At 39.3% G+C, this 12868-nt stretch overlaps 1 protein-coding gene across 2 annotated transcripts in view; it reads right to left on the reverse strand.

Moving 5' to 3' along the window:
- Nucleotides 1-11166: 11166 nt before the first annotated feature.
- LOC149143966 (Peptidase family M48 family protein) overlaps nt 11167-12868 on the reverse strand; it is a 147087-nt gene continuing 145385 nt past the window's right edge. For both annotated transcript variants that reach the window (XM_089446531.1, XM_089446532.1), the window contains one exon: nt 11167-11840. In XM_089446531.1, the coding sequence (XP_089302657.1) occupies nt 11591-11840 (250 nt within the window). In that variant the 3' untranslated portion in view covers nt 11167-11590. The remainder of the gene's footprint in view (nt 11841-12868) is intronic.

Raw genomic sequence — 12868 nt, forward strand, 5'->3', positions numbered from 1 at the left:
ATTTGGGGCACACCTTTTCATGGGTTAGTTGGGACAAAATTGCAAAGCCAAAAAAGTAGGGTGGGTGGGGGCTAAGATGGGGTGGAAAATTATAAACTCAGGTAGCCTCTCGAAGGAGGTGATTTACAACAAGTACATCTACCCCCTATCTGTTATTGAATGGATTAGAAGCCCCTGTCAAAATATTATGGGTGCCTAAATCATATGAAAAGCCATAGCTCAATCCTTTAGCATTATCAAGAATGGTTTGGGCTGGAGGATTGGCGATGGGGTACATGTTAGAATTGGCACAGATTCTTGGGCTGGTAGTGGGAATGAGCATATCCTTCCAAGGGAAATGTGCCAGGACTTGACGGTGGCAGGTTTCACTCAGTTAGCACAAATTTCGGCGGTGGGTCGCCTTGATTGGCTGAGGCTGCAATGGTTGGATTTCGAGAACTTAGGATTAGAGGAAAGATGGAGTAGGGTCTGGTTTCGTTTTGTGGGAGCTTTGGAGGAAGCCAACATCAGAATTTTTGATAGGGCAGATGAGCTCATTTGGGCAAAGGCCCCAACTGGTAGGTACACCCCAAAAGAAGGCTTCGCTGCAATCATGGAGGCTTGGGTCTTGGGTGAGGGTTGTTGGTGGTCGCATCATTTATGGAAATTGAAAGCCCCCCCACAAGTGCTCTTCATGTGATCCATCCTCACTAATAAAGTTCCTACTGAAGCAAACTTGAGCAAGAGTATGGTGCAGGATCGCTCCAGATGTTGTCTATGTAAAGTGGAAGTAGAGGATATAAATCACCTATTTCTACATTGCCCAATTTCGATCGAGGTTTGGTCTTTCATTACAACAACTCTCAATATTGATAATCAATGGGAAGGCCAAAACGTAAATAATGCCTGGCATCAGTGGTGGTCGGCTACGACCTCCCAGAAAGTCAGAAATTGCCCTCATCGTTTGTTGGGGTATTTGGTTGTTTAGAAATCACTTGATTTTTTTGGAGTCGCCATCTCAATGGGATATCTCTTATAATCACATGTTGTCTATTTACAATTTGATTCCTGAGGAACCGGTTAGACAAAGGATTAGGGTCATCACTCCTGAAGTTATAGGGAAATGCTTTCCATGGGATTCTTTCGATGGCTCGGCCCAAGTAGAAGGATGTGGGGTAGAGGGGGGGGGGGGGGGGGGGGGGTAGGCGGGAGGGGAGAGGCACAAAATTTTTTGCAGAATTAAATAGCCTTAGACACCTCCTCCTTTTCGCCCAGGAACAAAATTGCCACAAGATTTAGATTTTTGGGGACTCACAGCTTATCATAAATTGGATAAATGGTGTTTATATCTGTCACTTGCACACACTCAGGGACTTGCTGGAGGATGCTTTATCTTTAAAATCTCAGTTTTAGTTTTTTTGTCTACTTTCATATATACAGGAAAAGGAATGAAGTTGTTGATCTTCTATCCAAAGAGGTTGCGCAGTTGATTAGAGGTCATTGGTTGATTCAAGAGTTCAGGGAAGGGGCTTTCTTCCAGTTTTTTCATCGCCCTTTCATAGAAGGGGGGTGGGAACCTCTCGAAATGATCATGAGGATCATTCTTTTTTTGCTTTTTGCGGTTTCAAGTTTATGAGCTAGACCGATTTTTGGACTTTATGGCTTCTGTAGCCTTTATTTATTTGTTTGATCAAGCTGTTATGTAAATATTGTTTATGATCTTGGTTACTTTTCCGATCTACTGACCTTCCATCCCAATCTGCGTCAGTGAACCCACTCAACCTGATGTCATTGCCTCTGGTGTACAATAGTCCATGCTCGAATGTTCCTTGTATATACCTGAGAACATGTTTGGCTGCTGCCCAATACACCCTCTTAGGTTCCACCATGAACTGACTAAGGGTGTTGACAGCATAACAAATGTCTGGCTAGTATTGACCAGATACATCAGGGATCTTATGAGCTGCCTGTACAAGGTGGGATCAACATCTTTATCTTCCAAAGCATCAATTTTCTTCCAGTTAGTGATCATTGGAGTAGCCATAGGCCTACAGTCCTGCATCGTGAATCTCTTCAGGATTTCTCTAGCGTATCTCCCTTGTCCAAGGAATATCTCACCCTTCTGCTGCCAAACTTCCAACCCCAAGAAATAATGCATCTTTCTCAAATCCTTCATGTCGAATTTTGTGGCTAGATTCTTCTTGCAGTGCTTGATGAGCTTGGATGATCCTGTCAGGAAGAGATCATCAACATATAATACTAAGACTAGAGGCTCATTCTCTACAACCAGATAGTAGAAATTGGGATCTACATCACTCTTGACGAACCCCATCTTCTGCAAGTAGCCATCAATTCGACCATACCATGATTTAGGTGCATGTTTAAGCCCACACAAGGCTTTCTTTAATTTGCATCCATGAGATTTCTTCTCATGTGTCTCAAAGCCTTTTGGATGTTCAATGTGTACTTCCTTTTCTATTACCCTGTTCAAGAATGTCGTCTTGACATCCACCTGATGAATCTCCCACCCCATCTATGCTGCAAGAGATATCATAGTTCTAATAGATGTATACATGGCTACTGGGGCAAAGGTCTCTTCGTAGTCTATTCCTTCCTTATGAGCATACCCCTTTGCCACAAACCTGGTATTGTATTTCTCCACACTGTCGTCTGCAGCGTATTTGATCTTGTAGATCCATCTCGAACCTACCACTGATCTGTCCTGAGGCCTAAGCACCACTTCCTAGACATCATTCACTATTATAGAGTTGTATTCCTCCACCATTGCATCCACCCATACTTGATGTTGAACAGCCTCCTGAAAACTAGAGCGTTCCCCAACCTGAGCTACTAAGGCCCGGTATCTGTCTGGTTGTCTTCACTCCCTTTTGCTGTTCCTGGGTGCACCAATGAATTCTTCTGCATCTCGTAGAATCTATCGGAGTTCCCGGCTCGTTCTTCCTCCAGTAGTAGGTGTATCTGTTAGCTCTTCCTCTTCCTGTGATTCCTCTTGTTCCGAAGGAGAATTTATGGTACTAGCTTTCGCTGGTTGAAGTGGTTTGACCAACGACTCATCTTTTGACTTCTCCTCAAAAGGCATTTCTCGAGATTCTCTGAAAGCTCTATCCTCCATGAACTTTACATCTCGTTGAATTATTACCTTCCTACTCCCTTGATGATAGAATCTATATGCCTTCGCATTCTCACTATATCCCACAAGATATCCTTTCTTTGCAGTTTGATCTAACTTCTTCCTCTTCTCCTCGAGTATACGGCAATATGCTAAACTCCCAAATATCCTGAAATGACTAACTTTAGGTGTCTTCTTGACGAAGACCTTTTCTTGAGTAATCTTGCCCAATGCCCTATGAGGAGTTCTACTCCGGACATAGACTATTGTGTTGCATGCTTCTGCCCATAAGAATTTTGGCATATCCTGATCATACATCATTGGCCTAGTTGCTTCCACAATAGTCATGTTCTTTCTGCTACTCCATTCTACTTCGGATTGTAGGGAGTTGTCCACTCTCTTTTGATGCCCTCCCTAGCACAAAAATCGGTTAAGTCCTTGTCAACATACTCTCCACCATTGTCTGAGCGCAACACTTTTATCTTCGTTCCTGTCAGATTCTCCACTAGAGCCTTGAACTCTTTGAATCCACCGAAAACCTTGTCTTTGGTTTTCAGAAAGTAGATCCAAGTCTTCCTGGAATGATCATCGACGAAGGTGACGAAATATTCGACATCACTAAGAGATTTTGTAGATATCGGTCCGCAGATTTCTGAGTGTATCAATCCTAGTACACTCTTGGCCCTATTGTTACTTCTTGGAAATGTTGTTTTGGCATACTTGCCTAGAGCACACCCTCTGCATACATCATCTCGTTCAGTACTAAGATCTGGAACTCCTGTTACAGTTTTTCTGAGAATTCTCAAAGCCCCATGGTGCAAATGTCCCATCCTTTTGTGTCATAGTTCATTCAAATCCTTGTCTCCATTACTGTCTATCAGTGCCATTGGTGATTCTAACTGCAACATGTATAACCTGTTACTTCTGATTCCGATCTGGACCTTCTTTTTCCAACTTGGGTGTTTGACGTATACTTTCTCCTTAATGAAGAAAACGTCATAGCCCTTGTTTTGAAGTTGAGATACGGAAAGTAAGTTCATCCCCAGTCCTGGCACATGCAGCACATTGGTAGCTCGGAACCGCTCTCCTATATCTATTTGAAAAACTATAGTACCTTTCCCTACTGGAGTACACTTTGCATTATTCCACATGGTGATCTGAAAATCCATTCTTTCTTCCTAATAATCTGAAAAACATTCTCGGATTCTTGCCATATGTTAGGAAGCTCCACTATATATATACCAAACCTCCGAGGAGGCAAAAGGCACATACAGTACATTGATAGCTTGAAACCGCTCTCATGTTTCTGTTTGAAAAACTATAGTACCTTTCCCTACTGGAGTACACTTTGCGTTTCTATTTCTGTCTCTTGTGCATTCTTTTGAAAATCTGCACGAGTCTCCTTGAGTGGATGCTTCTGCATTCCCTTTCTGTCGTCGAATCTTTGCTCTGATACCATGTGAAAATTTCTAAACAGAAATTCTATTACTACAACAACTAATTTACTTCACCTACTTATTATTCCCAAATCCCAATAAGTTATTTATGAAATCCCTTTAGTAAATATTAAAATAAATTCTACTATAGATATCACACCATTATATAGAGACAAATATATGCACAAGAATCAATCACATCAACACAGCTATTTTTGGACAATTGTCCCCGGAAAAACCCAATGCGGCAAAACTGATGCAACGAAGGAGGGTTTTATTAATCTTCAGCAACAATCGCTTTTACAAAAAAAAATTACATAGACACTAGGAGAAAACACTTGATACTTTTCTTCGAGACTTTCTGACACCCTGGAGAGCTTCCTTTCTCTACTGTGTCAGCCCTACATCATTATGCGTGGCTCTGCACAGCCTTGGTCCCTCTCTGCGTCATCCATGTGTCTCTTTGATCTACGCTCTCTCAAAGTCATTGCGTCACTTCTTCTAAGCTCCTTGACTGCTGGTAATCCCCCCTTCCTCCACCCTGCAACTCTTCCTCTGAAATTGATCTCCTTCTCTTTGAGAATCGATTTTCATTGAGATACCGAGTATCTGCTGGTGTGTCTCCAATTGACCCTCAAGTCTCCTCTTACACTTTTCATGTTGAGTCTTCAACGGCCGAGATTAAATCCCTAATCAACGACTAAGATTATATTTGGCTTGATCCTCGTCATTTAGAAAAACTCACACAGTTTTATATTAATACCCATTAATATTTTAATTTTCCTAAGTTTAGACTTAGGAACTTCATTAAAAATATTAATTATTTTAATATCTCTCCAACTAGATGGAATTTCCCAAAACAATTTCTAGGTTTTGGAGATCTTATTTGTCTTACCCTTTCTACCAATTTTGATGGCTAGAGCACATTTGATGTTACCACAAATCAACATTCAACATGATTGCCTTGACTCAAAGTTGCATAAACATCTTTAAAATCTTCATCTTGAACATATTGTTCAATATAACTTTCATGTATAATTTAGTTATACTTAAGAATGACAGATGCATTAACAATAGGCCTTGATAAAATATTTGCAACTTTGTTGTATATACCCTTCTTATACATGATTACCAAATGAAATTATTGTTGAAATCCCATCCATCTGAAATGTCTAGCTTGTTGTAGCTTGGTTTGTGATTGTAAATATTGCAAAGGTTGATGGTCAGTATGAATAATCATTTCTTTGCCCATCAAATAATGCTTCCATTTCTTCACACTTTGTACAAAAGCATACAACTCTTTATCATAAGTTGGATAGTTAATCACTACATTGGAAAAGGTTTCAAAATAATAACATATTGGCTTACCATGCTACATCAAAACTACTCCCATAGCATATTCACTTGCATCAGTTTGGATTTCAAATGGTTGCTTAAGATCTCTAAGTGCTAGAACTGGTGTTGTACTGATTTTCTCTTTCAAAGTGTCAAAGGTTTTTTGTCGCTTGCCTCCCCACTAAAAGACTTGCTTCAAACTTATCACAGCATGTAATGGTGCTGCAATGAATGAGAAGTTAGCGATAATTTTTTTCCAATAATGGGTTGCTCCCAAAAAGCTCCTAACTTCTGTTACATTGTTGAGTTTAGGCCAATTCACAATCTTCAATTCACCACCTCGTACAATATGACCCAAGTAAACCAAAGAGATTTTCCCAAATTCACATTTAGACATCGTCGTATACAACTTTTCCTTTTTCAAGACATCTAGCACTTGCTTTACATGCTTGACATGCTCTTCACAAGTCTTATTGAAAATCAAAATATCATCAAGTAGACTATGACAAAATCATCAAGGAATGGTCGCAATACATCATTCATAACTCTAATGAATGTGGCAGGTGCATTACAAAGCCCAAACGACATAACTAACCATTCAAACGAACCTTCTTTTGTCTTGAAAGGAGTTTTCCAAATATCATCTTTAGCAATCCTTTTCAGATAATAATTGTTTCTCAAATCTAACTTACTAAAATAAACAACATCTTTTAACCGATCTAACAAATCATCAATGCGAGGAAGAGGATAGTGATTCTTTACTGTGATCTTGTTCAAAGCTCGAAAATACACACACATGCGCCATGTACCATATTTATTCGGAACCAAAACAATAGGAGATCCACAAGGAGATGTATTAGGTTTGATGACCCCTTTGTCAAGCAACGCTTGAATTTGCTTCTTAATCTTTGCATTCTCCAAAACTAACATTCTATACATGCCAATATTCGAAAGTGGTGCATCCTATTGCAATTGTATCTCATGTTGGATTTATATTTTTCGAGGTAACCCTTCAGGTTCCTGAAACATCTTGTCATAAGTGTTAACAACTTCAACTAATTAATGCTTGAGTTTAGAGTCACATCACATCCTGAGAAAGTTTCAAATTCAGCGATATCTTTAGCTTTAATCATCAACAACACAAAATTCTTACTAGCACTCACAAAACTTTTCATTTGACCTGCACTAACAAAAGATAAGTTCATTTTCTTGCGATGTGCTCTAACAATATCCTCAACTCCATCTTTGAAAAGATGATATTTGTTCTCATAACAATAGAATATGGTTTTTCGGTCATATAAATATGGATTCCCTAAGACAATCCCACAAATATCAAGTGGTACAACATCAAACTCTGCCTCATCTACAAAATTAGCAGTGATGGAAAATTTGAGTTTACATTTTCTTGTCACTTGAAATTTGGCATCATCACATACCCAACCCAAAGAGTAAGGTTTTGCATGAGGTGTAGTCTCTAAATTAAGTTTCTTGACAATTGCTTCAGAGATTAGATTGACTTGAGATCCACTATAAAATAATTTATCAACCTTTCTATGTTTTGTAACGACCCTTCTATGAAAAAGTTCACTTCTTAATTTATCATTTTGAGATTCAACAGGCTTGCTAGAAGACCTAGTGCTTGCATTAGAAGCTATACCTTTCATTCCTGTGGTTGGGATTTTGGTTTCATCACCTAAATCGGATCCTAGATCTTGTTGAGTTGTAGCAGCAATCTTTTGTTTCCCCTTGTTATTGAACTTCTTTGGTCTCATTTCTAGATGTAATTTCTAGCAATGGTCTTCATCATGGCCATCTTTTGAACAATGTTTACAAGTAAGTTTCTCTCCCTCTTTCTTGGCAGTAGCGTTATTCTTATCTTTGCCCTTAAATTTCCCCTTTCCTTTATCTCCATATTTAAAAGGTTTCTTGTTGGACTCTTGAGGAACATTCGTGCCACTTGATTCTAATGAGTTGTTTGAACACATAATTCATCTAGATTGGTGGGATTAAACATGAGTATGGTATGTCTCAAATAACCATGTAATCTAACTATATACTCAGGAGAGTATCTTGTGGGGTCAAATCAACACCCAAGGTTAAAGCTCTTTTTCTAAATTCTTGTGTGTAACTTTGGATACTCTAACATTTAGCTTGTCTAAAATTTTGCCAATCCATAATTGCTTTTTGCATGTAAGCTGATGGATAAAATTGTCTTCTTAATGCAGTTATAAAATGATTCCAAGAAGAGATAATTTTACCACTTTTCTTCAAATTTTTTTGAGTTCTTGCCTCCCACCAGATGACAGTTGCACCTTCCAAGCAAAGAGAAGCAAGTTGGATCTTTGTGACATAATTATCAATCTTGAATCCTGCAATAGACTTCAATTTGACGAACCCAATTATCCAATTTTTCAACATTTACTTCATTGTACATTGGCAATTCAAACTTGACATCAAGCTTAAGCAAAGGAGGCTTAGTATGTCCTCTTGGAGATATAGGAGGAGTAGATCTATGTGAAGAAGGAGGTGAGGATGGAGGTGAAGATGGAGCTGGAGGAGGAGGAGGAGGAGGAGGCTTGCTCCCATTACCACCATCACCTTTTGGTTTATTAGAACTTTCTCCTTGCAACCATGTTGTTCTCTCATTGTACAACACTTTCACCATCTCAGTCATATCAAAGAAAACTTTTTTAAAGCTCTCTCATCCTCAAACATTAGCTCTTTGTTGGGAATCACAATTGTCGTTAAATCAAAACCCGTAGGTGTTAGTCAGCGATCACATCACCAGAAATAAGGATCCGCGAGAAGCGGTTAGTCCATGCTGTGAAACACACGGGGAGGGTTGGTTTATCCAATGTCCAACAATCTCCCCACCAACGCGAGCCAGGTGTGTTTCGAACTCGTGACCTACATTTTGATACCACTTGTTGGGAATCATGATTATCGTTAGACCAAAACCCGTGGGTGTTAGTCAACAATCGCATTGCCAAAGATAAAGTTCCACGAGAAGCGGTTAGTCCATGTCGCGAAACACACGGGGAGTGTTGGTTTATCCAATGTCCAACACTCTTGTCCTTGTCCTTCTTCATGTGCCATGACTTGTGGAGTGTGTGGCCTCCTTGAGCCAATTTGAAGGTTAAGTTCTTCGAGTGTTCCTTCTTCTTTTCTCAATTTAGACCTTGTAAGCATTCAAAAACCTTGCAAATTATGTCAAACCTTCACAAAAACCATGCTTTGATACCAAACTAGTCCAAAATTTAAAATAAAAATAAAAATTGAAGCTTTCATGAAATTATTTGCAAGCTAGTTTATGCCTTTTAGGCAATGGATCGTGATTGAAAAAGCATGCAAACTTAAATAAATTTTCAACTGCAATCTTCTCCAACTTCAATTTTGAAACCGGACATTGCAAAATTACAATTTACTAGTCTGAATTTTTTTGTGGGTACCACAACAATTATGTTTGTGGTTCTAGCCACTTTTCCCAAAATCGATCTTTGAGGGCCTCATCTCTACTCAAATGTTGGGAACCAAGGTTTTAGGAACTATGAATCTGCAAAACCATGGCCCAAAACACCACGGGGAGCATTGGTTTATCCAATGCCCAACGATCTCCCCACCAACGCCAGTCAGGTGTGTATTGAACTCGTGACCTACGCTTTGATACCACTTGTTGGGAATCACGATTATCGTTAGACCAAAACCCGCAAGTGTTAATCAACAATTGCATCGCCAGAGATAAGGATCCACGAGAGGCGGTTAGTCCATGTCATCAAACACACGGGGAGCGTTGGTTTATCTAAAGTCCAACACTCTTGTCCTTGTCCTTCTTCATGTGCCATGACTTGTGGTATCTGTGGCCTCATTGAGCCAATTCGAGGGTTAAGTTCTTCAAATGTTCCTTCTTCTTTTCTCAATTTAGACCTTGTAAGCATTCAAAACCCTTGCAAATTATGTCAAACCTTCACAAAAACCATGCTCTGATACCAAACTAATCCAAAATTAGAAAAAAAAAGTGAAGTTTTCATGAAATTATTTGCAAGCTAGTTTATGCCTTTTAGGCAATGGATCGTGATTGCAAAAGCACGCAAACTTAAATAAATTTTCAACTGCAATCTTCCCCAACTTCAATTTTGAAACCAGGCATTGCAAAATTACAGTTGACTAGTCCGCAATTTTCTGTGGGTACACAATTATGTTTGTGGTTAAAATCGATCTTTGAGGGTTTCATTTCTACTCAAATGTTGGGAACCAAGGTTTTAGAAATTCCGAATCTGCAAAACCATGGCCCAAAACACCCCCGCCCCCCACTATCTTCTAGGTTTGGAAATCCGATTTGGAAAACCATGGCCCAATACACCACTTATCTTCTAGGTTTTCAAAGTAAACAAGAAACAAAACTCTATAGAACAAAAAATAATAAGAAAATTCAATCCAACGTGTATTTTCCGGTCCAAGGAAACTAGAAGTACCCTGACTATCTCTGATTTTTCTACATGAATATTCCAACTTTGTGGATATTAATTTCTGCCAAAGGCCAGAGAAGAGGCTTTCCTACCTTCGTAAATCCTTAAAAGCGCACTGAAGGGGCTGAGCTGAACAGAATTAAAGGTCGGGAGCCACTGGACACTTCTGTGAAACGCAAGATATGAGGGGCAACAAGGAACGCAGCTGTAGACAACCCACGAAAAGGGTTTGCAAATGCTGGTTTGATTACTGGTAACCATGATGGAATTGGGGGACTTGCATGGGCAGCTGCAGGCTCAAGAGAAGTCCTAGAAAAGGATGGCACCCATCCCAATAATTGCAGCACAAAAACAATATTAATCCAAACACAATCACATCAACAGAATTAGCAGTTGCTCGTTCGTTGGAGGCATTAAATAATTGAAGCCTTTTCTGAGAATATAATATCACCAAATAAGATTACACAAAATTAACTATATACTCGCATGGGAACTCAATACTAGAACATTGATATTATTTGACTACTAAATTTAACACTAAATCAATATCATATCAGTATGCATAAAATCATTCATTTGAGAAAATTTCCTTTTTGGAAGATACAAAACATCAATTAATCAATTAAAACACAACAAACCTCTACTCTTTCTATTTACAAAGACACCGTGTGACTTACAACAAAGTCATTGATATTTCACAAATCAATACATGCTTCTAAGCTTCACCAAACAGGGGAACATAAAATTTGAATGATGTAGGAACAATACCATAAAGGCGGGAATAGTTCTAGGAAATAACTGAGAGCATACCAAATCCATATGGTATCAAACAAATCTATATCCATTAGAATGCAGCATCGCTGGACTTCACTAATCACACTTTGAGAAAGTATGTTCATATATGGCACAAAGTGTGCCCTTGAGGTTGAATGAAAAGCACAAGATGAAAGCATTTATAATTAAAAAAAAAAATTAAGAGATGAGGATCTTATTACAAATTCCAAAGCTTGTACAATTCTTCACGTACAAACAGCTTGTACAAACAGCCGAAACAGTTTGATAAAGGTATTTAATGAATGAAACAGCCTGTGAAAATCGTGCGTTTCTTGGGCAGCACATTAAATGGGCACTTTAAATGGTTTCTTCACAGGGCATCTTTATTATGTAAGGCATCAACTTTAAGGTAGACAAATCGGTGTCCAGAACAACTTACAAACGTACCATATCTAAACCATGTTAAAATCTCATAAAAACCCTTCAATTCCACGCCCTGATATTCTCTCTCTGTAAATACCGAGTGCTTCCTCCATTACCTTTGCTTGTTTAAGAAGCTCTGCTCTTTTCTTTCCAGATGGGTGCGTAGACAAATAGTTTTTAATTACTGAATCACCAGAAAGTTTTCCAAGTTTCTCATAAACAGAGGATGCCACACGTGGGTCATATCCAGCTGATGCCATCAAAAGTAATCCTATGTAATCTGCTTCAACTTCCATCCTGAAAATATAAGAAAGAAACCTCAAATGCCTATGAAGGACTTTCTTAATAGTGCTTTCCTAAGGTCTTTGTTGCATTTAGATGATTTTTCCAAAATTGAAACGTGAAAGAAAAGAACCTGATATCGCAGATCTATAATTTAATTTCTTGAAAACAACGACTAAAATAGTACAACTAAGCAAGAATGTGGATATAAAATACAAATTGCATAACACCATAAATTCAAAGATGGATCATAGGCTTAACATTCATCTAACATGTATGCATGTTATACCACAATAAAATTGTATCTCCAGGAGCTTTCTTGTGAACAAAACCACAAAAGGTTGTATATTTTTTTTTTTTCTAAGTAATACTAAACTATTATATTACATCAAGAGCAGAGTTACATTGTGAAAATTACAACAGGGCCTCGGCCCTGTAAAATTTGTCCGTGGACAGACAGTAGACACTTGAGAATTCTTGCCAGAATGGCAGAGGACACATGGACAGAGGACACATGGATAAAGACTTAGGGCCACATTCATGCAGCTGACACATGGACATAAACACTTGCAGAACATCGACACAGAACAGAGATAACATAAAACCGACACAATTACATAGAGACAGAGTGACAGACTCATATATAACCGCATAGGAAGCAGACTGAGAAAAATTCTTGCTGTAGAACCTGGAGTGCGAGCTGGGCATGTCAATCTTCGTCAGTGGTCTGCGGCTCATCTTCTGCCTTGCAGCGTGGAGGCTGTAGGATAGCCTTGCCAAGGTTGCGCGCTCCACGGTCGCTTGGGCCAGCGTCTGAGTCACCAACAGGCTCTCTCAGGCTCGCTCCCGGGTCATGTAAGGGCCGCATCATCTCAACAGCAGGGAATTCCATATCCACCATGGGAACGATCCCAGGAACACGCGGAGGGTTGGCCCGAGGGTTGTCGTCCTCATCTTCCCAGGGATTGCTACAATGCTCAACAGAGACAGTCACAAAGAAAGTAGAATTGGCTAAGGTGCAGGGGAGGCGGTATCTCACCATT

This window comes from Pinus tabuliformis, chromosome X (assembly GCF_031772625.1).
Source record: "Pinus tabuliformis cultivar Carrire ecotype Pingquan chromosome X, CPIR1, whole genome shotgun sequence".
Classification (NCBI taxonomy): domain Eukaryota; kingdom Viridiplantae; phylum Streptophyta; class Pinopsida; order Pinales; family Pinaceae; genus Pinus; species Pinus tabuliformis.